At 44.8% G+C, this 26,223-nt stretch overlaps 1 protein-coding gene across 1 annotated transcript; it reads right to left on the bottom strand.

The window, feature by feature from the left end:
- Nucleotides 1-4,936: 4,936 nt before the first annotated feature.
- KRT28 (keratin 28) lies at nt 4,937-15,241 on the bottom strand. The gene is made up of 8 exons (XM_003131464.5): nt 14,685-15,241; nt 13,741-13,823; nt 12,781-12,937; nt 10,550-10,711; nt 10,331-10,456; nt 6,567-6,784; nt 5,457-5,512; nt 4,937-5,185 (listed from the first exon to the last, which is right to left on the bottom strand). The coding sequence occupies exons 1-8, from the start codon at nt 15,195-15,197 to the stop codon at nt 5,043-5,045; spliced, it is 1,458 nt and encodes a 485-aa protein (XP_003131512.2). The 5' UTR covers nt 15,198-15,241; the 3' UTR covers nt 4,937-5,042.
- Nucleotides 15,242-26,223: the final 10,982 nt, after the last annotated feature.

The following is a 26,223-nucleotide window of genomic DNA, read 5'->3' as shown; positions in this document are numbered from 1 at the left end:
TTAGGGCCACACCTGCGGCATTGGAGGTTCCCAGACTAGGGGTCAAATTGGAGCTGTCGTTGCCGGCCTGCACCACAGCCACAGCAACACGGGATCTGAGCCATGTCTGCGACCTACGTCACCGCTCAGGGCAACACCAGATCCTTAACCCACTGAGCAAGGCCAGGGATTGAACCTGCTTCCTCATGGATGCCAGTCGGGTTCGTTAACCACTGAGCCACGCCAAGCCTTGTTTTTTCATTATTAAAATGAAAACATTACTTGTGTTGTTCGGGGGCTATCAGATGGTAGTTAAATATGCAAAACCACTGTGCTTGTCAGTGATATGTGGTCAGTATTTCTTTCCTTTCTCTGCTCTCCTCCAGTTTAAATCTACCAGCCGTAGGCTAGATGAGGCTTCTTTGCCTGACATTTAAGACTTTTTCTTGATGTGGGTTCTACCTACGTGACTTGTCCATTCTTTTATTTTACTCCTCTCCTCCCCCTGTCCTTTTGGTCTTTGTTCAAGTTGTTCTTCTATCTGAGATTATTTGAGATACTCAGATCCTGCATTTGTCAAGGACGGCTGACATCACTTTCAATATATAGACTGAAAACAAAGTTGCTAAAAATCTGAATTTTGGGGAATTCTCATTGTGGCTCAGTGGGTTATGAACCCGACTAGCATCCACGAGGATGCGGGTTTGATCCCTGGCCTTGATCAGTGGGTTAAGGATGCTGTGTGGCCGCGAGCTGCAGTGAACGTCACAGACGCAGCTCAGATCCTGCGTTGCTGTGGCTGTGGTGTAGGTGGGTAGCTGTAGCTCTGATTCAACTCCTAGCCTGGGAACATCCATATGCTGTGGGTACAGGCCTAAAAAGGGAAAAAAAAAATCTAAATTTTCATGAGCTACATCAGAAGTGAATTTGCAGAAAAGCAAGCCAGGAAAAAAAATTCTGTTGATCAATCAAGAAATAGCATTAATTGTGGGGGAAAAACTGTAATTGTAATATATACATGTAAGGATAACCTGACCCCCTTGCTGTACAGTGGGAAAAAAAAAAAAAGAAATAGCGGTAATAAAGCTTTATAATTTATTGCATTACATAAAATGAGGACATCAAAAATGTTTTTGTGCAATTTATAGGTTTCTGTTATTATATATGTATCATTATTACTTCTATTGTATAAGTGATAACATGTTTTTAAAGAAAAAATATTTATACCTCAGTACCTCTAATTGAGCTTTTTCCCTGAATTTGAGCAAGGAGCCCAGTATTTTCACTTTGCAGTAGACCCTGCAAATTATGTGGTCAGCTCTGGTTATTGGGTCATTTTCTAGAGAAGCTGAAGAATCCTAGAGAAAAGGCCTTCAGATACCGGTGCTTGAGTATTTTCCACAAAAGGAAGCTTTCCGCACAACCACCCTGGAGTGAAGTACATACACACATACCCAGAACTTTCAAATATTTAAGATGAACAGAATTTCAAAGGTCACCTTACACTGAAAAATACTCCAACACAAAAGACAAAGACTCAAAGAAAGAAGCAAAAAATAGTACTTGGCAAACAGACGATAAAGGAAGCTGAGGAAAACTTAAAAAGAAACTGTTTATAATTTAGACTCTTCTATGTAACAAAAATACAGCATATTTGAAATATGAATAGAATATCATTAAAGTTGAGCAGCAGAGCACAAGAACGAGGCTTGGAATTAGAAGTTAACTTCCAGGTGTTCCTGTCGTGGCTCAGTGGAAACGAATCTGACTAGTATCCATGAGGACACAGGTTCGGTCCCTGGCCTTGCTCAATGGGTTAAGGATCTGGCATTGCTGTGAGCTGTGGTGTAGGTCACAGACACGGCTCAGATCTGGCATTACTGTGGCTGTGGTGTAGGCCAGCAGCTGCAGCTCCAATTGGACCCCTAGCCTGGGAACCTCCATATGCTGTAGGTGGGGCCCTAAACGCACATACACACACACACACACACACACACACACATAAATAAATAAATAAATAAATGGTAATTTCCACAACTGAAAGTCAATGGATTGGTTGGAAAATAAACTTAAAAAAACCTCCCCAAGAGCAGGACGAAGGGCAAAAAAGATAGATAAAAGAAAAGATTAAAAAATTAGAGGCCTGACCCACAAAGAACCATCTTAAGCAGGCCTTCCAGAGGAGTCCCCCGGTTGCTCACTGTGTTAAGGATCAGGTGTTGTCACTGCCATGGTTTGGGTCACTGCTGTGGGTGCAGGTTCCATTCCCTGGCCTGGGAACTTCCACTGCTTCGGGCATGGCCCAAAACCGGGTGGGCAAAAAAGGAGGTCTTCCAGAAATAAAGGAAGGAGAAATGATTGTTTTATAAACATAAGCTACTGTACACTCAGAACCGAAGGACCAGTTTCTAAATTGAAAATGACCACCAAGGGAGTTTCTGTCCTAACTCAGCCGTAATGAACCGGACTAGTAGCCATTAGGTCACGGGTTCCATCCTTGGCCTCGCTTGGTGGGTTAAGAATCCTGCGTTGCTGTAAGCTGTGGTGTAGGTCACAGACGTGGCTCAGATCCTGATTTGCTGTGGCTGTGGTGTAGGCCGGCAATTGCAGTTCTTATTCGACCCCTAGCCTGGGAACTTCCATTTGCGGTGGGTGCAGCCCTGAAAAGACTAAATAAATAAATCAGTAAATACAAACTAGTTGAGCTTGGAGTTCTTTTGTGGTGTGTTAGGTTAAGGATCTGGTGTTGTCACTACTTTGGCTTGGGCTGCTGCTGTGCCGTGGATTTGATCCCTGGCCCAGGAACTTCCACATGCTGTGGGTGCAGCCAAAAAAAAAAAAAAAAATTGTTGAGTTTGTTTGACGCATTGTTTTGTTAAGAACAAAGTACATAGGCATGTACCGGTTATAAAATACAAATTGTGTAATTTCTGTGATACACAAACTATAGTTTGTGTACGCTTAAATAAATGTTCTTATATTTGGATTTAAAATTGGCATTCTACCATATAAAAATGAATGGTAAAATTTATGACAACTTATAATTTTAATTTTTATTGACTTAGAGTGATGTGACATGGCCAAAAACCCCACCCCCAAATGAGGACAAGTCAAGAGTATCATGGCAGAAAGAAAAATCTTTATTTTAGGGCCTTTTTTTTGTGTGTGTGTGTGTCTTTTGTCTTTTTGTCTTCTTTTGTTGTTGTTGCTATTTCTTGGGCCGCTCCCGCGGCATATGGAGGTTCCCAGGCTAGGGGTTGAATCGGAGCTGTAGTCTCCGGCCTATGCCAGAGCCACAGCAATGCGGGATCCGAGCGGCGTCTGCAACCTACACCACAGCTCACGGCAATGCTGGATCGTTAACCCACTGAGCAAGGGCAGGGACCGAACGCGCAACCTCATGGTTCCTAGTCGGATTCGTTAACCACTGCGCCACGACGGGAACTCCTATTTTAGGGCCTTTAATGACAATTTTTCCTGATTTTTGAACCAGGGACTCCACATTTCCATTTTGCACTGAGCCCTGCGAATTACGCCACTGGTCCTACACATTATATGGTTTAGGGATGATTTCCTCATGAATTTCTAATGTTTGCTTCATTTAATGACCTTTGGCTCAAGATTTTTGTAAAAACTCCATCCTTCACCCCTTCGTTGAACTCCCATGCAACTCGGGTTTTGTGGTAGAATTCCTGCCCTCACTGGGACTTCTTATTAGAATCAAGCCACATATTAGAGAAATTTGAGAGCCGTTCTTCTTTTATGGAACTTAAAATTTGCTGGAAATCCCTACTATACATTTTGATCCAGAAAGATACACACATGCATCAACCTTATGAGATTTTAAGTTCTGGAACAGCTGTTGATGGGTTAAATCTGGTCTGCCACCTGTTTTTGTACAGCCCCTGAGCTAAGGATGGTTTTTAACATGTTTAAATATCTGGAAAAAAAGATTAGAAAAATAATATTTCATGATATGCTGAAATGATTGGCCATTCAAATTTCAGTGTCCATAAATAAAGTTTTATTGGAACAGAGTCATGCTTATTTGCTTACCTATTGTTCATGGCTGCTTTCTGCTACATTGTTTGAGTCTAGCAGTAATTGAAATAGAGCCTAAAATATTTATTACCTGGGCCTTTACTGAAGTTTGCCAATCTCTGCTCTAGAAAAAAGTCATTGTCATGAGGATTATTGTGCAGATCTTTCCAGAGATAACCCTGATTGTGGGGAATGGTATCCTGAAAGTGTCCAGATCTCCAGAAGGGTTTGAGCTAGGCTCATAGGCGAAACCCCAGGAATGCGCCCTCTAGAGGTGGAACTTTTCAATCACAGGAGAATTTCTACAAATTTCCAAATTATGGACTTAACGTTAAACGGTGAAATTTAAAGCTTATGCCTAGTGAATTAATATTTAAGTACCATGTGGTATTGACTATTATTTTATTTTATTATTTTTTGCCACGCCCATGGCATGTGAAAGTTCCCCGGCCAGGGATGAAACTGAGTCACAGAATTTGAAAAACTTATGGTTTCCAAATGAGACAGATTGGGGGAGGTGGGGGGATGCACTGAGGGTTTGGGATGGAAATGCTATAAAATTTGGTTGTGATAATTGTTGTACACCTACAAATGTAATAAAATTCATTAAGTAATAAAAAAAAAAGGAAAAAAGAAAAAAAACGGCACCACAGCTGTAACCAGAGCCACAGCAGTGATGACTGAACCCACTGAGCCAAGAGGGAGCTATTATTTTGAACTAGAGTAAAAGGACAGTTAAAATACACTCCATACATGTCTTCCTATGAATTAGATATGGAAGAAACTCAGCGCAAATAATTACTGTTTAGTCATGAGTGAATGGAAGTCAATGCACATCATTTTTTTAAAATTTATTTGAAAACAAACACCCAGCTTCCTGTAAAAGGTAATTAAGAAAACAGAGGTTTTTGCTAAGTAACTTATCTTTAAATGAAAAATGTTTTGATTATCTCCTTGACATTTAGAATAATGCAGTTGTGCAGGATCTTTCCCCAAATGATTCTTTTCTCGAGAAATGACGACTAGAAAGGAAGCCTTTGTTCTGTCTTGCCATTGGTCACTTTAGATGTCTTCTCTTCAATGGACTGAACCCTCGATGAAAGAACTCTCCCACGTTGGTCTATCTCTTCAACCACCGTCTTTATCAGCGTGGTTTTGGATAAATCTAGAAATAAAGCATATGTGAATACACATATTCAACCTAAAAGATTACATGACAAAAAAATCCATGGCTCATTGTAATATAATATATTTTTGGTGAAGGAGTGAAGTATAGGTTCCTAATAATAGTTTGGGATTGTATTATCCACTTGAAATAATACTTTCAGTTTAGAGCACTTTAGTTAAAATTACCTCAGTATAGACTATTGCCATAGTGTATGACTCATTAATGTAAAAATATTTGCTGCAGTAGAAAAAGAAATAGATTTTAGTACCTTTAGATGAATTTCCTGAGTTTCCTGATCCAAAGCCCTTTGATTTGGAGCATGAGCTATTAAAAAAAAAAAAAAAAAACTCAGTTTGTTCTATAATATTTGCTTATCACTTCATAAATATTCATTAGACCAATAGATGAACCGGCATGCAAGGAAACTTTGTATGCCAAAAACTGATCTGCATTTTCTATAAAGGGAAATAGTAACATTTTCGGGTGTGGGAATTGAAAGTAATTAAATGTCATCTAAAGAGAGCACATAGGCTTGGTGCATTGGGTTAAAGGATCTGGCATTGCTACAGCTGTGGTATAGGTCACAGCTGCAGCTTTGATTCAATCCCTGGCCCAGAAACTTCCATATGCTGAGGGTGCAGCCATTAAAAATAATAATAATAAATGAAGAGAGGATATAAAAAAAGTCAAGTTAAAAAAAAAAAAACCCAAGAATTTGAAACTTAAGGAAAGAAAAATATTTTACATATAGATCCTGGAGGTTTGTACAAAGTATGTGTATTTCACGACAGCAGTGATGTGAGCAATGAACTGAAAGATGGACAAAGCCTGGGGCTGGGGCGGGGAGAATCTTGAAACCACAATGATTAACATGGACAACCAATGGGGACCTCTGTAGGGACAACTGGGGACACCCAAGGCAGATAAAGAAGAGGCTGTGACGTACGAAATACAGAAGAGAGGCCACCAGAGGCAAGAGCTGGCCATGCTTTTCTTTTTTTTTCATTTTTCCTTTTTGTCTTTTTAGGGCTGCACCCTCAGCACATGGAGGTTCCCAGGCTAGGAGTCCAATCGGAGCTGTAGCTTCCAGCCTACACCACAGCCACGGCAAGGCGGGATCAGAGCTGCATCGGCCACCTACACCACAGCTCACGGCACCGCCAGATCCTGAACCCACTGAGCCAGGCCAGGGATGGAACCCTCGTCCTCAGGGATGCTAGTCGGGTTTGTTAACTGCTGAGCCACAACAGGAACTCCTGGCCATGCTTTTCTATAGTGGGAAGGAAGAAGGAAGGCCTGGAAGTCTGGAAGGGGAAGGACAGTGTGTGGTTGTGGCTTAAAATAGGTAAAAACCAGATTTTCAGATGGTGTTACTTACTTTCCGTCTCCATCTATCAGGAGGCAGTAGGTCTCAATTTCTTTTTCCAGGTGGACCTTGATGTCCAGGAGCTGCTCGTACTCCAGTTTCTGGCCCTCGGTCTCAGTCCTGACCTGGTGCAGCTGCTCCTCCAGGGCCCCGATCTGAGCCTGGATCTGGGCCAGCTGCGCACAGTAGCTGCCCTCTGTCTCGCTCAAGGAGCACTCCAGGGAGTGTTTCTGAGGACGCCAAAGGTGTCAGAGCAAGGGGTGAACCACGGTGAGGACTATGTAGACTAGCGTTTCCAGGCAAAGGCAGTGCCGCTCCCTAGGTGAGTTCTGGAAATGTGGGGGGCTCATCGCAATTAAACAGGAGGTAGAGAGAGAGGGAAGGGACTGGCATTTCCCAGGTTCGGGGTGGGGGTCTGGCTGCTGGATGACCCAGCGTGAGAGGCATGATCCTTTGCTCCATCAGACTTTTGACTGTTTCAATGGATATTCATATCTTTAGGAATTATTTCATATTACGATCAACCTATCTATTAAAATATCCTTGTGCGGGATATGATAAGAAATCAATATTGGAAATCTTATATTTTGAAATGACATGCTTATTTTTGAGATGCCTCTTGTTGTTGTTGTTGTTTTGTCTTTTAGGGCCGCGGCATATGGAGGTTCCCAGGCTAGGGGTCCAATCGGAGCTACAGCTGCCGTCCTGCACCACGGCCACAGCAACGCCAGATCTGAGCCGCGTCTTCGACCTACACCACAGCTCACGGCATCATGGGATCCTTAACCCCTCTGATCGAGGCCAGGGATCGAACCCGAAACCTCATGGCTACTAGTCAGATTTGTTTCTGCTGAGCCACGATGGGAACTCCCCCTCTACTATTCTAAGGATTTTTGTGCTGCTGTTTCTTTTTCTAATCTGTCCTTGATTTTTTTTTTTTTGTCATTAACCAAAGGCCTTTTATTAAGCACTTGAGATTGAACGAATGCCTTAACAGGGCTGGGATTTCAAGACAAGACACCTGTTTCATAACACAGGACAGGTCATTATTTCAACACTACTCTAATGAATATTATACATCCTCCCCCTCTCAACTACCATAGTCCATAATTTGTCTTGTCAGGTGACCCCTACTTCAATTAATTTTCCTCTTTCCCTTATCATGTCACATCTGATGGTTATCACTTCTTTGGGTATTAGTTATTATCTGAGTGTCCACCTTACTTCTACTCTTTCATTTTCTTTTTCTTCTTGTGTGGACCAATTCCTGGTCTCACTTTGTTTAAAATAAAACATTCATCAAAGGAAGGTGGAGGCCTCTGTCTCTCTCATTATGTGTTCTAGGGTGGTTGGGCCCAAGTGTGTACATGTTAAATATATTTTACTTGGAGTTCCTGTTGTGGCTCAGCAGGTGAAGGACCCGACATTGTCTCTGTGAGGATTTGGGTTCGATCCCTGGCCTCGCTCAGTGGGGTAAGGATCCAGTGTTGCCACAAGCTGCAGTGTAGGTCGCTGATGCGGCTCAGATCTGGTGTTGCTGTGGCCGTGGTGTGGGCCCCCAGCCTGGGAACTTCCATATGCCCCAGGTTCGACCATAAAAAGAAAAACATATATTTGTATTTTTCTTTTACTTAAAATATTTTTATCTTTCCTTTTAATGGCAATTAAGAAATAATACTGGTTTAAAACAATTTTTTTGGTATGGCATTTCCTGTTGTGGCTCATCGGTAAGGAATCCCAGTAGTATCCATGAGGATGTGGGTTAGATCCCTGGCCTCGCTCAGTGGGTTGAGGATCTGGCATTTGCCATGAGCTGTGCTGTAGGCTGCAGATGCAGCTCGGATCTAATGCTGCTGTGGCTGTGGTATAGGCCGGCAGCTGTAGCTCGGATTTGACCCCCAGCCTGGGAATTTCCATATGCCGAGGATGTGGCCCTAAAAAAGCAAAGTAAAGTTGTATGTGTTGCTGAACATATTATCTACTGAGCTCATCTTTAGGATTATAACGTGGGAGTTATAAAATATTCATGATAACAGGCAAATGCTGGGTCTAGGGGGACTAAAAAGCCCTGCCTTCCATAAACAGACTGATGTATGCATTACAGGGGTGGCACTGGGCTCTCCAGGGCAAAGGAGCAGAGGTGACCAGGATGGTAATGGGGAGGCTGAGACCACAAGTGCCAGGTGTCCGTGAAGCGTGTGCTTTGGCCACTCAAAACTTGAATTTCCCTGACAAAGAGTTCTCATAGGATATTCCTTTTGCAGGTTGCTAACACTCTCCTAAATCAGAGTGGACCACAGCATCTCCATCTCACAGCCTCGTGCTGTATAGGTTTAGCTTGGAGACGAGGAGGAAGGTCAGGCTGTCCTTGGAGGTTTGTACAAGCTCACCCACGATTTGTGTTCTCAACTCTAGAATTCATCTGACCACATAAGAATCTCAGGAATGGAAGTTAGGTTGCATTGCACCATTATTCTGTAATTCAGTTGCAAATGAAAATGGGCTTTTTGGGTGGACTATCTCATGAGTCCAAACTGTAGGAATCCACTGAATCTAATTACTTTCTAACATCATTGCTTCTCTGTGAAAATGCATAAATTCTGCTCTGGGAACTCAGGAATTTCTTTCTTTCAACATAGCTCAGAAATAAAGAGGATTTGTGCTCAGAGGCATGGCAGTAGGAACAGGTCCTCAGGGTTCCAGCTGCAGGAAAGAAGGGAATGGGGATGAGAGGAGGGTTCCAGGACCCCAAGGTGGCAGGGAGGAGGGTCAGGGGTACCAGCCAGCAGGGCGGCACACCTGTTCTGATGGGGTTAGTTAGTGGTAAAAACAAGTCTCCTATCGAAATACCATAAGGTAAGAAAGAACTGCACCTTTCTAGGGTGGCCAAACAAATTAGTCTTCCTACTGTTTTGAGCATTTTTTCCTCCTCTGCTTGCTGGGTTCCTTTGTGTAACAGTGGCTCTTTTCCTTCTTTCTTTCTTTCTTTCTTTCTTTTTTTTTTTTTTTCGTCTTTTTAGGGCCGTACCCACGGCATGTGGCATATGGAGGTTCCCATGCTAGGGGTCAAATCGGAGCTGTAGCTGCTGGTCTACACCACAGCCACAGCAACACCAGATCCAAGCCGTGTCTGCGACCTACAGCACAGCTCACGGCAACGCCAGATCCTTAACCCACTGAGCGAGGCCAGGGATCGAACCTGTGTTTTCATGGATACTAGAACAGTGGCTCTTTTCTTTATGTCACAACCTGGTGTCCTTAGGGAGCCTGAAAGCTCTGATGAAGACAGGGAACCCTTGGGGCACCTGTGTGCCATAATTCTCAAAACCAATTCTCATAATTCCCCTGCACACTGCGGGGCTGAGGAGGCTGACAGTCCGCACCTGGAATCCAATGTGTACCCTCCTTTCCTCTGCCTGATGGAAAGCCCAGCGATGCCTTAATAGGCTTTGATCAATATTAGGCGATGCTGGTGACACCAGCTCTGCCTTGCATGGCAGCAGTATGTAAGCCAGCCACTTAATTTTCAGATGCATCAAAGCTTCCACGGCTTGCTCTGCAACCGAGATGGACCACCGGAAGGAAGGTGGGCATGAAGTGGGCACTGAGCATGGGCGGAAGGAAGTTCCCAGCGACCTCAGGGAGGAAGCGCTGCCCGTCTTTCTGAGCGTCTGTCCTGCCCTCTCTTGAGTATTTGGAGGTAAAGCTACAACAGGGAGGCAGGGAAGGGTTTCAAGTTAGACTCTTTGGACGCGCTGACCTGCGTTCTCGCCTACCGTGGCCAGGAGGGATTGCAACTCGATGTCCAGCGTCTGTAGGCTGCGCTTCATTTCGGTCAGCTCGCTCCTGGCGGAGGTGGCGGCGCCTGCGTCGTCGGAGATCTGCTGCTGCAGGGTGGCGCTCTGCAGGCGGGACGCGCGGGAGTTAGCGGGTCTGTCCCCGCAGGGTGGGTGGGCGTGGGAGGTGGACCTCCGGGCTGGCTGGGCGACTCTCACCTTTTCGTGGAACCCGGCCTCCGCATCCCTGCGGTTCTGCTCGGCCAGGGCTTCGTACTCCGCCCGCATGTTTTTCAGCAGAACCGTGAGGTCCACGCCGGGCGCCGCGTTCAACTCCACGTTCACGTTGCCTCCGGCCGCGCATTGCAGCGCCCTCATCTCCTGCGGGGGAAACGTGGGCGAGACCCCAGAGCCGTGACCTGCGCTCCTGTTACTTTATATCTCCAAGTTTGTGGTTTAACTTCGAGTTGTCTAAGGTAAGGCACAGGATTTTTATTTTATTTTATTTTATATTTCACTTCACCTCATTTCCTTTGATTTTTGATTTTTAGGGCCGCACCCGCAGCATATGGAGGTTCCCAGGCTAGGGGTCCAATTGGAGCTACAGCTGTTGGCCTATACCACAGCCACGGCAACATCAGATCTCAGCCTCGCCTGTGACCTACACCATGGCTCAGGGCAGCTCACGGATGGTGCCCTCGCTGACCCAGGCCAGGGATCAAACCTGCATCCTTATGGATACTGGTGGGGTTGTTCTTGCTGTGCCACAGTGGGAACTCTAGGCACAGGATTTTTTGAATTGACTTATTCCATCTGTAGTCATGACACTCATCTATTTAATTTGTGATTTGTTAATTACAACAACCACAACAAACACCACAACAAGAGGTGTCCTACCCAGAGGTGTCTTATTCTTTTAAGTGAGAAGGGGATACAAAGGCCAGAGAGTTTTTTGTTGCTGTTGTTGTTTGGTTTTGTTTTTTTGCCATGCTCAAGGCATGTGGAAGTTCCTGGACCAGGGATGGAACCCCAGCAGATGCAGTGAGAACAGCAGGATCCTCAACCTGCTGCACCACCACGAAAGAACTCCCTGGAGAGTTATTAAGCATAGAATTCTTTTTTCCTTTATTTTTTAAAAATTAAAAAAAAATTTGAAGTATTGTTGATTTACAATATTGTATTGGTTTCAGGTGTACACCTAAATGATTTGTGTATATATATTATGTATAATATATATTCTTTTTCAGATTCTTTTCCATTGTGGGTTATTACAAAATATTGAATATAGTTACCTGTGTTATATAGTAGGACCTTGTTGTTTAGTTTATATATTGTAATTTGTACCAAGCATATAATTTTTATTTTTAAGGACACTTTTTTTTTTTCCTGCTTTTTAGGGCCGTACCTGTAGCATATGGAAGTTCCCAGGCTGGGGGTCATATTGGAGCTACAGCTGCCAGCCTCTTCCACAGCCACAGCAACGCAGGATCTGAGCTTCATCTGCGACCTACACCACCGCTTATGGCAACGCTGGATCTTTAACTCACTGAGCGAGGCCGGGGATTGAAGCCACATCCTCATGGATACTAGTTGGGTTCACTGCTACTGAGCCACGGTGGGAGCTTCTGACACATGTTTTTATTAGCATGGATCCTAGCCCTTGACAGAAAGTGCCTGGGCTAAAGCAAAACTTGAGGGCTTTCTCCAAGACATGTAATTCTGGATTAAATGTCACTGACAGTGCTCGTTGATGGGACAAGAGCAGTAGGAAAAAAACAATAAAAATCCCTGCCCTCCTGGAACTGTCATCTTAGGGACAACAGCTACCATTTATTGAGTGGTTGTTATAGATCAGACATTGTTTAAGCAGTTTAGGGGCGTTAACTCATTCAAGTCTTTTAACATCTGTATGCGGTGGGTGCTATTCTTTTTTTTTTTTTTTTGTCTTTTTGTCTTTTTGCCATTTCTTGGGCCGCTCCCGCGGCATATGGAGGTTCCCATGCTAGGGGTCGAATCGGAGCTGTAGCCACTGGCCTACGCCAGAGCCACAGCAACACGGGATCCGAGCCGCATCTGCAACCTAGACCACAGCTCACAGCAACGCCGGATCCTTAACCCACTGAGCAAGGGCAGGGATGGAACCCGCAACCTCATGATTCCTAGTCGGATTCGTTAACCACCGCGCCACGACGGGAGCTCCCTATTCTTGGACTTAATTTACAGATTAGGATTAATATACAGAGAGGTTAAAATAATCATCCAAGGTATTTTGTACTTGGAAGGACTGGAATTTGAACATTCCCGGAATTTCAAAAGTAATGTATTATTTTCTTTATCTGCCTTGGCCTTTTTGAGTTATTATAATGAGCATGAATTACTATTGTAATTTAATGCCCTCTGCCCCACCCGCTGCCAGGTATTTAAAATGATTAGAATCAAGCTTCCCCTACCTCGTCATGGTTCTTCTTGAGATAAGTCATCTCTTCACTCAGTGATTCATACTGCAGCTCCTGGTCGGTCCTGCAGAGGGTCAGTTCATCCAGGACTTGCCGTAGCCCATTGATGTCAGCCTCTGTGTTTTGGTGAAGGGCAAGCTCGTTTTCGTACCTTGGGAGGCATTCAGTGACTGTCAGCACATGTTAGACTGGCTTGAGAGATGGAAACATAAAACCTCAGTGGCTTTTGGAGTTCCTGTTGTGGTGCAGCAGAAACAAACCCGACTAGTATTTACGAGGACGTGGGTTCGATCTCCGGCCTCCCTCACTGGGTTAAGGATCCCTTCGTCCTGTGGCTGTGGTGTAGACCAGCAGCTGCAGTTCCGATTGGACCCCTAGCCCAGAAACTCCCATATGCAGCAGGCGCAGCCCAAAAAAAAAAAAAAAAACCACAAAGAACAAAAAACAAACCAGAAACCTCAATGACTTTTAACAGAAAGTTAGAATTTGAATAAGGTCTCTAAATGTTATAAAAATATACAAAGAAAGCCCTCCTCCACTCCTCTCATCAGACTCTGGGAAGGATAATTGGCAATGATTTGGTTACACGAATTCCAACAGGACATCCCAATTACATAGACCATTTTAGAATTTTATCTTAGTTAATGTTTTCACTTTATTGTCAAATATTTATGGACATTTACTTTGCGCTTGGCCCTGTTTAGGCAGGCATAGAAATACAGTGACACTTTGTCTCAAGGATGTAATAAATATGTATAAACTGGGAATCTAGCCAATTGTAATATTATACCTACCATGCTTTGTACTGTTTGGTGTTATCGTATGGTCACATGTGTTACTTTCTTTAATCTTTAAGTTTATGGCTTATTCTACTTGGGGTGAAATTGAGATTTTATTTAGCACACTACGTAGATCAGAAACATGTTCTAGGCAAGATTATTGTCTATGTCTTACTTTAGCCGGAAGTCATCAGCAGCCAGTCTGGCGTTATCAATCTGCAGAATGATATTAGCATTTGCCGTAGTGGAGGAGATGATCTAGGAGAAATCAGGAAGGAAAACACAACTGAGAAATCTGCTCTTATAATCTGTTATTTCAGGAAACAAAAAAATATTGCACAATTAACCTTTTGCATAAAAATCTCACTTCCTTATGTAATAACGAAAATGTTTTAAAATTTAATTTTTTGTTGGGGGGAGGCATGCCCATGCCATGTGAAAGTTCCCTGGGTCCCAGGATAGATCCTGCACTACAACAGTAACCAGAGCCACAGCAGTGGCAACGCTGGGTCCTTAGCCCCCTGAGCCACTGGTAACTCCTAAAATTTAATTTAAAAAATGACAAATATGGTTTTATTTCTTCTCATATAACTTATTTATTTATTTTGCTTTTTAGGGCTGCACCTAAGGCATATGGAAGTTCCCAGGTTTGGACTCAAATCGAAGCTACAGCTGCCGGCCTACGCCACAGCCACAGCGACGTGGGATCCGAGTCATGTCTGCAACCCGCACCACAGCTCATGGCAATGCCAGATCCTTAACTCACTGAGCGAGGCCAGAGATCGAACCCACATCCTCATGGACCCCAGTCAGGTTCATTAACCGCTGAGCCAGCGAGGGAACTCTCTCATATAACTTTTAGAATACAATACTTCCTGCCTAATGAGTGTATCTCAAAAGAAACAATAGTGGAACTAGTTACATTTAAGCTACATTGAAATTCATGAATCAAAGTGCCTGTTGTTAGCTACTAGGAAGAATAATATTTCAAAATAAATAATACAGTATAAATGACAGACAACTGTTATGAAGCATGTCCTGTTGTACATCAGTGTCTTTTGCCAGGTAATTCTTCATTTTAAATACTTGGAGGGGTTCCAAATTTGTGAATTCGCTCACCTTGTTCTTAAGATCTTCAATGGTTGGGTGATACCTGCTGGTGTCATGATCAAGTCCACGGCAAGAGCTGGGACCATGTTGTTCATACCAACCCTTGATTTTTCTCTCCAGGTCAGCATTTGCCTCCTCCAGAGCTCGCACGTTATCCAGGTAGGATGCCAGGCGGTCATTGAGATTCTGCATAGTCACCTTCTCATTCCCAGAGAGGAGGCCCCCCTCACTTCCAGCAAAGCCAGCACAAGCAGCACTTCCAAGGGTACCACCAGCATGGCTCCCGACAGAAGCACTGCCCAGGCCCCCTCCCAAAGCATTGGAGAATCCACTTCCAGCACTAGAGCTGCTGCATATATTGCTGCTTGCAAAGCCAGTGCCTCCACTGGATGGTCTGAGAGATCCAGCGCCAGACCGTAAGCAAATATGCCTGGACCCACTGGAAAATCGGAGAGACATGGTAGCGTGAGAAATGTTTGCCTTGTCTGTGGGCAGCTGTAACGTCAAAGGAGAACAGAACATTGTGTGCTGAGGGTTTACTCTGGGCTTTTATACACAATTATTGGGGTGTCACAGTTGGAGTTGTGCGCGCCAAAAGAAAAAAAGGCACCGTTCAGATAAGCATGAAATTATGTATCATTGGGTGACTTTTGGGGGGCGGGGCGGTAAATGAATGTCTACCATCCTGGCTGTTGCTGTAGGATATTTGTTATCTTCAGTATAATAAGGTTCCTGCTATATTCAGGTCATTATTTTAACTTCTCATGTGGGGTGAGTCATCCTTTACTTTCATCTAGACCCTAGGACTATACCATCATTATCTGGCACAAGTTATTATAAAGTTTTGAAAGTTTAGTAAGATTAAAGTCTCAAAATTAAAGAAGCGGTAAGGTGCCATCAGCTGCAGTAGGGTCTTAATTACCAGAGAATTATATAAAGCATCGTTAACTACAGAAACACATTTCATCCCACCACAGCAAAAACACCGTGGTAACGACTTTGGTCTTAGCATGATTACGACTATTCCTTACCTGGAACAATAACATAAGTATTGACTGATTCCTATATTTAACATGTATGGCTACGATGTTTGGGGTTCAGTGGTAAATGTAAAAATAAAGACGTGGTGCTCCATAACTGCAGAGGTGAAAAATAGATGTTTACTGGAGTTCTTGTCATGCCTCAGTAGTTAATGAGCCCAACTAGTATCCATGGGGACTTGGGTTCGATCCTTGGTCTTTCTCGGTGGGTTAAGGATCCAGCATTGCTGTGAGCTGTGGTGTAGGTTGCAGATGCAGCTCGGATCTGGCTTTGCGGAGGCTGTGGTGTGGGCCAGCAGCTACAGCTCTGATTTGACCCCTAGCCTGGGAACCTCCATATACCACAGGTGCAGCCCTAAAAAGACCAAAAAAAAAAAAAAATTGTTACAGTCTTTAAGAAATGTGTGGTCAGGACCAGACTGGATCATGTTTAGCCTTCTGTCCTAAAGGATTTGGAGTGACTTCTAAGTTGAAAAGCAGAGGGCAGCCTAATCAGGTTGCAGTGGAAAAAGAAGGCCAGTTACAAGGCGAAGACAGTGGTCCAGGTGGGAAGGATGAGAGCAATGGGATGGAAAGACGGAGTTGAGAGGATGTGCTCCTTAATTGAATTTGGACAATAAGGAAGAGGAGAGGGTTGGGGATGACTCTTCAGTGATTGTTTTCAGATGCTGAGAGATATTGACTGAGATAGGGAATATGGGGGGCAAAAGATACCGAATTTATTTATGTATTTATTTAGCTTTTTTTAGGGCCACACCCATGGCATATGGAGGTTCCCAGGCTAGGGGTCGAATTGGAGCTGCAGCTGCCAGCCTATACCACAACCACAGCCACGCCAGATCCGAGCCACATCTGTGACCTGCACCACAGCTCACAGCAATGCGGGATCCTTAACCCACTGAGCAAGGCCAGGGATTGAACCCGCATCCTCATGGATCCTAGTTGGGTTCATTAACTACTGAGCCATGAAGGGAATTCTAAAAGATACGGAATTTAGTTTGGGTCCAGCTGACTTTGAGGGGTTGGAGGAATGGCTCATACAAAGATAGGAAGTGTGAATGTTTTGATTCCGTACGTGGAACTGGGAAAAATACCTGACTAGCCAGGAGTGAAGGGATTGTCAGGAAGAATTTAGGGCCCAGCTCATCTGCTGTTGTTGCTGTTGTTTAAAGGGATCGTGCAACCATTAAATGGCAGCTTTCCAGCTTATTTGTAATGACATTCAGATACGTATTTGGTTTTTTTTTGGGGGGGTTGTTTTGTTTTGTTTGTTTGTTTGTTTGTTTTTTGGTTTTTAGGGCTGCACCTGCAGCATATGGAGGTTCCCAGGCCAGGGGTCGAATCGGAGCTGTAGCCGCTGGCCTACACTACAGCCACAGCAACACCAGATCCGAGCCGCATCTGTGACCTACACCACAGCTCATGGCAATGCCTGATCCTTAACCCACTGAGCGAGGCCAGGGATCGAACCCGCAACCTCATGGTTCCTAGTCGGATCCGTCTCCACTGCGCCATGATGGGAACTCCCAGATACGTATTTGGAAGTTATCCTGGTGTAGGAAGAGAGAAGATGCTGATCAGGCTGATGTGCCTTTGGGATTTGAAGACAGGTTCAGAAGAAGGAAAAAGCAACAAAGAAGTTTCTGGGACTCTTGAGAAAACCGTTGAGGTTGATCAACCGTATGGTCATTTATAAAGAAGGAAGTAAGACAGAGGGTAGATACAGGGGCGAAAGACAAAAGTTGAGTCATTGGGCATCTTCAGGCAGATACAGAATAGAGAGAGTATGAGCAGCAGATTGATAGAGGTGAAGGATGGTGGGTTAAAGACGGACAGTAGAATCCAGAGTTTAGAATTTTAAGGCAGATACAACACTAGATCTTGACAAAAGTCAGTGCATAGTCATGGTACCTGGACCCAACAGTCACTGGAATAAGCTGAGAAATGGACAGATCAAAAGTCGTTGGAGTAGGAGAGTAGGAGCTTTTAGACTGGGGTGTTAAAAATGGGCCATCTGGAGTTCCCTTTGTGATGCAGCAGAAACGAATCTGCCTAGTATCCATGAGGATGCAGGTTCGATCCCTGGCCTCACTCAGTGGGTTCAGGATCTGGCATTGCCATGACCTGTGGTGTAGGTCACCAGTGTGGCTCGGATCCTGTGTGGCTGTGGCTGTGACGTGGGCCAGCAACTGCAGTTCTAATTCAGCTCCTAACCTGGGAACTTCCATATGCCGTGGGTGAGGCCCTAAAAAAAGCAAAAAAAAAAAACAAACAAAAAAAAAAACAAAAAACAAAAAACAAAAAAAACCCCAAAAAACAAACAACGAAGAAAAAAAAAAAAAAAACCGGGCCACTGCATGGCCAGGAAGTCTCCCACATGACACGAGATGTGGGTGAAGTGGACTGTGAACTAGACATCAGAGTCCTTGGATGATGGGAGGGTGTGGTGAAGGGCAACTGGGTGGCATTAGCTTCAGAATAAGAACTTTAACTCAAGAACAAGGTGACATACAGCTGAGTGTGGCACTGGGGCTCGAAAGAACATAAGATTCTGCTTTGAAGTCCATATATTGGCTCTGTGGACCTGGAGTGGGAGAATGAGGAAAGAGGTGGACGGGGAGGTGGAGGAGAGGAGGCAGGAGGGGGAGATGATGGGAAGGAGAGAGGAAATGAAGGATCCGTTTCCAATAGTACAAGGTGCTAGGCCAGTTTTGGGGAAAGACACGTTAAGCGTAATGACATAAAAGATGTCTTTTCAGTTGAACATTTCTGTAGGGAGGCCTGCAGAAAGGGTTCAGGTCGTTGTTAAAAGGTGGATAAAAAGTGTCCACCTTTGTGCGAAATTGTGCATAATTTAGTTGCACGCTGCCTGGCAAATGAAAAGCTGTTCATGGACGTTCCCAGGCTAAGGGTCGTATCAGAGCCACAGCTGCAGGCCTCCGCCAGAGCCACGGCAACGCCAGATCTGAGCAACGTCTGTGACCTACACCATAGCTCACAGCCACGCCGGGTCCCTAACCCACTGGGCGAGGCCAGGGATCGGACCTGCATTCTCATGGATATAGTCGGATTTGTTTCTGCTGCACCGTAATGCAAACTCCCATTGATGTTATTGTGTTACAAACTGGTGCATGCATGCATGTGTGCGTGTGTATGTACCGTCTGGGGAGGTCAAACTGAAAAGGAAGGAGAAATGGGCACGAAATGACCCAAAAAGCCTCTTCTTGAGGCTGTGGCAGGAGAGCGGTATGAAGGAGGCGGGGAGGATGGAAAAGGAGGAGCTCAGAGGACTTGGTTGGACTTGACAGGTTCAGGTTTTGCGGTGGAGACACGTATGAGGTTGTTTTGCCACCAGCGCAGTCAGGGTGTCTTCTGGAATTGCAGTGGTACAGCAGTCTGAAGCCTGATTAGCTGGTGCTGAGGCTGGCATTGACGTGGCATTTAAATGCATTTTCTGGACAAAGTTATCATATCTTTTTGGAGCTGCAAAGTTCAATCCCTGTGTTCAGCAGATGAGGCAACTAACGTTCCGGAAATGTTAAGCAATTTGCTCAGAGTCGCCAGGCACCTGCCAAGGTGTCCTGAGAGTCTGGCATCATGAGCCTATTTCACATATAAGTAATTACTCTGAGTACCTACTTTGTGTATTGCCATCAGTAGTCTTTTTTTGGCCTCACCTGCAGGGTGGAAGTTCCCAGGTCAGGGATTGAACCTGAGCTGCTGCAGTGACAATGCTGGATCCTTAACCCACTAGCATCACAAGGGAATTCCACCATCAGTAGTCTTAAAATGCTGTGGATTATAAAATTATTTTATTTTATTTTATTTTTTTTATATAATTTTTTTTATTTTCCCACTGTACAGCAAGGGGGTCAGGTTATCCTTACATGTATACATTACAATTACATATAAAATTATTTTAAATTAAGTTATTGAATTATTGAAGCTGAAATATTAAAGAATTAGGATATTAAAATATATAAAGAATTGTGGAGTTCCTGTTGCGGCTCATTAAGAACCCGACTAGTGGAGTTCCCGTCGTGGCGCAGTGGAAACGAATCCGACTAGTAACCATGAGGTTGTGGGTTTGATCCCTGGCCTTGCTCAGTGGGTTAAGGATCTGGTGGGGCTGTGGCTGTGGTGTAGGCTGGCAGCTACAGCTCTGATTCGACCCCTAGCCTGGGAACGTCCATATGTCACAGGTGCGGCTGTAAAAATTAAAACAAATTAAAAATATATAAAGAATTGTGATTCTTCAATGCCTGAACATTAAATGTAAATAATAGTAATTCAACAAGTAATTGGTATAACAGGTCTACATCCCACATATGACAAAAAAGGGAAGAAGTTTTTTTTTTTTTTTGTCTTTTCCAGGGCTGCACCCGCAGCATATGGAGGTTCCCAGGCTAGGGGTCTAATCTGAGCTGTAGCTGCCAGCCTATACCACAGCCACAGCAACGCCAGATCCGAGCCGCGTCTTCAGCCTACACCACAGCTCATGGCAACACCAGATTCTTAACCCACTGAGTGAGGCCAGGGATCGAACCCTCAACCTCATGAGTCCTAGTCAGATTCATTAACCACTGAGCCACGACGACGGGAACTCCAGGAGGTTTTTTTTTTTTTTTTTTAAATGTGTCTTAAGTGGTTTCTCCTATTCAGGCAGCATCACCCCTGGCCACCCTACCACGTACATTGCACCTGCCTCTGCCCTTCTCTTTCCACCAGGGGGCACTGCTCACCTGCAAATGGATGTTCCTTGGGGCTGATTCTCCACTCCAGCCGTGGTCGTGGTGATGGTGTCTCACACGCCCAAAGCTGGAAATTATTAAAGCCCTGATAAGAAGCAATCTCGGGAGTTCCCACTGTGGCTCAGTGATTAAAGAACCTGACTAGTATCCATGAAGATGCAGCTTCAATCCCTGACCTCACTCAGTGGATTAAGGATACAGCGTTGCTGTGAGCTGTGGTGTAGGTCACAGACGCGGCTCGGATCTGGCGTTGCTGTGGCTGTGGCGTAGGCTGGTGGCTACAGCTCAGATTAGAGCCCCGGCCTGTGAACTTCCATATGCTGCAGGTGCTGCCCTCAAAAGCAAGCAAAAAAAAAAAAAAAAGCAGCAACCTCAACATTTATCTTTTCAAAGTTCAGAGCATGATGAATATAAAGACAACATTTCCCTATATTTATATCAAGCTTTACAGCTTCCAAAGTGATGTCTTGTATATTATCATATTTGAATCTTACAGTGAATCTGGGAATTAGGAAGAGAGGTTTCCTTCCTCTGATTTAAAGATGAGGAAACTGATGGGGTTCCCTCTGTGGCACAGTGGGTTAAGAATCTGACTGCAGCGGCTGGGGTTAGATCCCTGGAATTTCTAGTCAATAGCAAAATGAAACTTTTGATCATAGTAATGCAATCTCTCGGGTGTTATTTGTTCATTTTTAAATTCAAGAAATATTTAATGAGCACTTACTATGCACCAGGCACTGTACTAGGGGATGACAGGGGAAGAAAATAGATGGCTTCAAAGAGTTGCCAGAACTCAGCCTCTGCTCACCAGTGCCAGACAGAGATGCAGAAACAGAGTTTTGGGCGCAGGAGAAAAAAAAAATAGATTTATTGCTTTGCCAGGCAAAGGAGGGTCACAGCAGGCTAGTGCCTCAAAAACTGTGCCCCCCCTTAGGAGAGATCGGGAGGTGGTTTTATAGTTTTGGGAGTGAAAAATAGGGCTGCAGAGAAGGATCAGGGTAGAGGCAAGCTTGCATTGTTTCAAAGCTGGTGTTCAGTGGTTTGGTGGTCTTCTTTCCAGAATAAAGCAAGCTTCATTAACATCTTCCAGTTGTTGGGGGTTTCGTTCTGCAGAAGAACTCAAAGATATTGTTATCTGTATTCCTTGAGGAGGGACTAGGACCCTGCCCCCAAGCTGCACTATTGTTTCTTGACGGCTCCTCCCTGGTTTCTGCATCCCTTCCCTTCCCTGATCAGCAACTGTGTGAACCTCCCCTTTGGAACTCAGGGAAGGTCATGGAGACTAAAGTTTATTCCCTAAAAAACAAGAAATTGTTACCGGAAAGATGTTACCGGAATCCAGGTTCTTGTTTACGGAGCTGAAGAATGAACTTTGCGAACGCACAGGCAGCAAGCAAGCGAAAGTCTATTACGGGAGACCAAACAGCTCCCAGCACAGACGCTGGGAGGGGGAGGAAGAGTCCCCCTCTCTATTGTTCTCTGAAGGTTTTTATTTCTTAAAAACAGGAGTACCAACCTGGGGTCCAGATGTCAGCGCTTTTCCCCATTGGCCTTGCCCAGTTTACCACATCAGTCCTTGTCCAGTAGGGGTCTTAGAGGTGGATCTGCCCCGTAAGCCTTATGGTTTCTTCTGCTCTTCTGTCCCCTAGACTTAGAGTCACCACTCTTTACAGTCTTGGGCTAACAGTCAAATGTATAGCTCGGGGATTAATTCCCACCTTGATGTCAAACAAATGTACTTTCAATAGTTAATCTTCCAACAAGCAAGGACTCTTTGTCTTAATTAGTTTTCACACATCTGAAACCATGGACATTAATCAGGGAATATAGTGAAGCCCATGTTCCCACGCTGACGACCTGAATTATTATTCTGCTTCAAAAGGGGGACACAGAAAGACTTGTGTGCCCAGGAGCCCACAGGGCCCTGCTTGGTTTCATAAGCTCTTATTGTGAATAATGCCGCTTTGAACATGGCAGGTACAACTAGGTTTTCAAGACTCTGAGTTCACTTCTTTTAGCTGCACACCCAGCAGTGGAACTGCTGGGTCACATGGAAGCTGCCTGTTGTCGTTTGATTTGAACCCATCCAGAACCCAGGTTGGGACTTCAACCCAGGTGCCAGGACTTGAACCCAGCCTCATCCCAGATTGGGACTTGAACCCATGTTTTTAAAATTCGAATAACTCACCCAGTGTCTGGGCTTACTGAGGGTCGGGTTCTTTGTTCCTCAGTGCAGAAGGAATTCAGCGAGAGACAAAGTGCCAGCAAGAAATAGGCTTGTTAAGACAGGAGCCTTGCGAGAGATGCAAGGGGGCAGGTGAGGAGCCTCTGCCCCCAGGATTAGATGGGTTACATTTTATAATCCAAGGGAAGAGGAGAATGGGAAAAGACTGCTTATTCCTCTTTCTTTGGGTAGTAGCTCCTCCTTAATATCAGGCAAGAGAGTATTTGGCCCTGTAAGGTCAAACAAAGACGGTCAAGGTGCTTATTCAAATCAACAGAAGCAGGTCCTTAAATTCCTGCCCTTGGTCCTAAGGATAATGACGTGAGGCATATCTCGGGTCTTTATTTGTCGTTAGCCTGCTTTGTTCTGATGGCTTTCTTGAGCGATAATTAACTTAGTGATCAGGGAGTTCCTGCCCTGGTTCAGGGGAAGCAAATCTGACCAGGATCCATGAGGACACAGGTTCGATCCCTGGCCTCGCTCAGTGGGTTAAGGATCCGGTGTTGCTGCGAGCTTTGGTGTAGGTCTAAGATGTGGCTCAGATCCCGAATTGCTGTGGTGTAGGCTCCAGCTCCAATTCGACCCCTAGCCTGGGAACCTCCATATGCTGCGGGGTAGCCCTTAAAAAAAAAAGAAAGAAAACAAAAAACTTACAGTGCTCTCCCAAAGTTCCCTAAGTTTCCCTCTCTATCTATGATCCCCTTTGGGGACTTCTACAATGATCCTACTCTATCCCTATCAATAGGGTAAATCTATTTTTAAATTTTTTGAGGAACCATCCTCCTGCTTTCTACAGCAGCTGTACCATTTTACATTCCCACCAACAGGGCACAAGTGTTCCAGTTTCTCCACATCCTTGCCAAGGCTCGCTATTTTCTTTTTCCTTTTTTTTTTTTTGTCTTTTCAGGGCCGCACCTGCAGCATATGGAGGTTCCCAGGCTAGGGGTCGAATCAGAGCTGTAGCTGCCAGTCTACACCACAGCCACTGCAACACAGGATCCGAGCTGCGCCTGTCACTTCCATCACAGCTCATGCAACGCCGGATCCTTAACTCACTGAGCGAGGCCAGAAATCGAACCTGCGTTGTCATGGATGCTAGTCTGATTCGTTCGCTGCTGAGCCGCAATGGGAACTCTGCTATTTTCTATTTTTTTGATAGTAGCCATCCTAATGGGGGTGAGGTGGTATCTCACTGTGGTTTCGATTTGTATTTCTCCAGTGATGAGTGATGTTGAGTGTCTTTTTTTTGCTATTTCTTTGGGCCGCTTCCACGGCATATGGAGGTTCCCAGGCTAGGGGTCTAATTGGAGCTGTAGCCACCGGCCTACGCCAGAGCCACAGCAATGCAGGATCCGAGCCGCGTCTGCAACCTACACCACAGCTCACGGCAACGCCGGATCTGTTAACCCACTGAGCAAGGGCAGGGACCGAACCCACAACCTCATGGTTCCTAGTCGGATTCGTTAACCACTGCGCCACAACGGGAACTCCTGAGTGTCTTTTTGTGTGCTTATTGGCAATACCCTTGTTTGTAAATTTTTTTTTTTTTTTTTTTTTTTTGCTTTTTAGGGCCACACCTGTGGCATTTGGAGATTTCCAGGCTAGGAGTCCAATCAGAGCTGTAGCTGCCAGTCTACACCACAACCACTGTAATGCAGGATCTGAGCTGCATCTGCAAGCTTAACCCACTGAGCAAGGCCAGGGATCGAACCCGCAACCTCATGGTTCCTAGTCGGATTTGTTTCCCCTGTGCCACGACAGGAACTCCAATACCCTTGTTTTTGTCTTTATAAAATCTTGTTCACTCTATCAAGATGCATTTTGGTACCCCTTTTTTTCTAGTCTTCCCTTCAGATTTCTTACTTTACAGAATCTTACAGAGGCGCTATAGCTCAAAACTTTAGAATTCCTCTTCCAAAGGGGTCATGAACTTGGTCATGATTTGGCTAACCTTTGAACCTATTTACTATTTATGCTTTCTTAGCAACTCTTCTGAGGAAACTTACTCTATGTAGGAAAGGTTAATTAAAAGCTTAAGTATGCGATGTTTTTCTTTGCTAAGGTCTTGAAGGACAAAACTGTTTTTAGAACACTATGCACATTTTTCCCTAAGATAATGTCCAATATTTATACCAAGTCACAATTCCTTCCTTCTCTAACTGATATTATGCTGAAAAGACCTTTTACTCAGTGTTAGGATATGGATGGTGTTTGCGGGGTTCTTTAATGGCTGCACCTGCAGCCTGTGGAAGTTTCTGGGCTAATGGGTGAATCAGCCTACGCCACAGTCATGGCGACTCCAGATCCCAGCTGCATCTGCAACCTGTGCCGCAGCTTGTGGCAACACTGGATCCTGACCCTGCTGAGTGAGGTCAGGGATCAAAACTGCATCCTCACAGAGACAATATTGGGTCCTTAACCTTCCTTAACCTACTGAGCCACAATGGGAACTCTGATGTTTGTGTTTTTATTTAGAGGCTGAGGCATAAGGTGACCAACCCAGAGATTCCTTCCTCTTTAGGCGTGCCTGTGGGACAACCTGGTTAAAAGAATATATGTATCATTCGAAACAAAAGTCCTTCACACCTAGTTTCCAGACTGGTTTGATTTCTGTTTTGATCACGTATGTCCTTTTGTCACCCAAGGGCACAGCTCGGACTGTTTCTCTCCTGATCGGGGTGACCACACCTGCAGCTTTCAGGGATGGGCAACTCTGACCTCTGGGGCAATCATCTGGTCCTTCCCACTTACTTTCACCAACTTCTTGCCCTGTTTGTGATCTCAGGTTCACAGGACTAGATTAGTCATAACCCTTTGGGACACACTGGAATTTAGTTTTGCAGCCCAAGGACAGCAGCCGGACCTTGTTCTCCACGTCTTGGCAGACCACGTTCGCGGTAACCTACTGTAGCGTCTTAAAGTGATGCTCATGTCCGTAGGTGGAGAAACCGAGTTCTTTAGCCAATAAGCATGTTTCTTTGAAGACTGTTTCTTCAGTACCTACTCCATGGAGGGCATTTTTCTAAAGGCTTTGTAGGTATTAACTCATTTTATCCACACATTAATCTCATATGAGATAATTATCCCTATTGTATAGATCAGAAAACGGAGACTTAGGACAGTTCAAGTAACTTGTCCAAAAGTTACATAATTTGTAAATGCCAGGGCCAGGATCAGATGTCCAGGGATCACTGACTGACTTTGAAATACATGCTTGTGGAGTTCCTGCCGTGGCGCAATGGTTAATGAATCCAGCGTGGAACCATGAGGTTGCGGGTTCGATCCCTGGCCTCGCTCAGCAGGTTAAGGATCCGGCGTGGACGTGAGCTGTGGTGTAGTTCGCAGATGTGGCTCGGGTCCCGCATTGCTGTAGCTCTGGCGTAGGCTGGGGTCTACAGCTCTGATTAGCCCCGTAGCCTGGGAACCTCCATATGCCATGGGAAGCGGACAGAGAAAAGGAAAAAAAAAAAAAAAGAAAGAAAGTAATGCATGCTTGTAACCACAAATGAGCTCTTTCCTTAACTTTTACTCTC

This window comes from Sus scrofa, chromosome 12 (assembly GCF_054392235.1).
Source record: "Sus scrofa isolate SSC_HxYL_T2T_F1_AM1 chromosome 12, Sscrofa_HxYL_maternal_Yorkshire_Landrace_v2.0, whole genome shotgun sequence".
In the NCBI taxonomy this organism is placed as follows: domain Eukaryota; kingdom Metazoa; phylum Chordata; class Mammalia; order Artiodactyla; family Suidae; genus Sus; species Sus scrofa.
The sequence above is the reverse complement of the archived record's forward strand: the minus strand, read 5'-3'. Positions and strand labels throughout refer to the sequence as shown.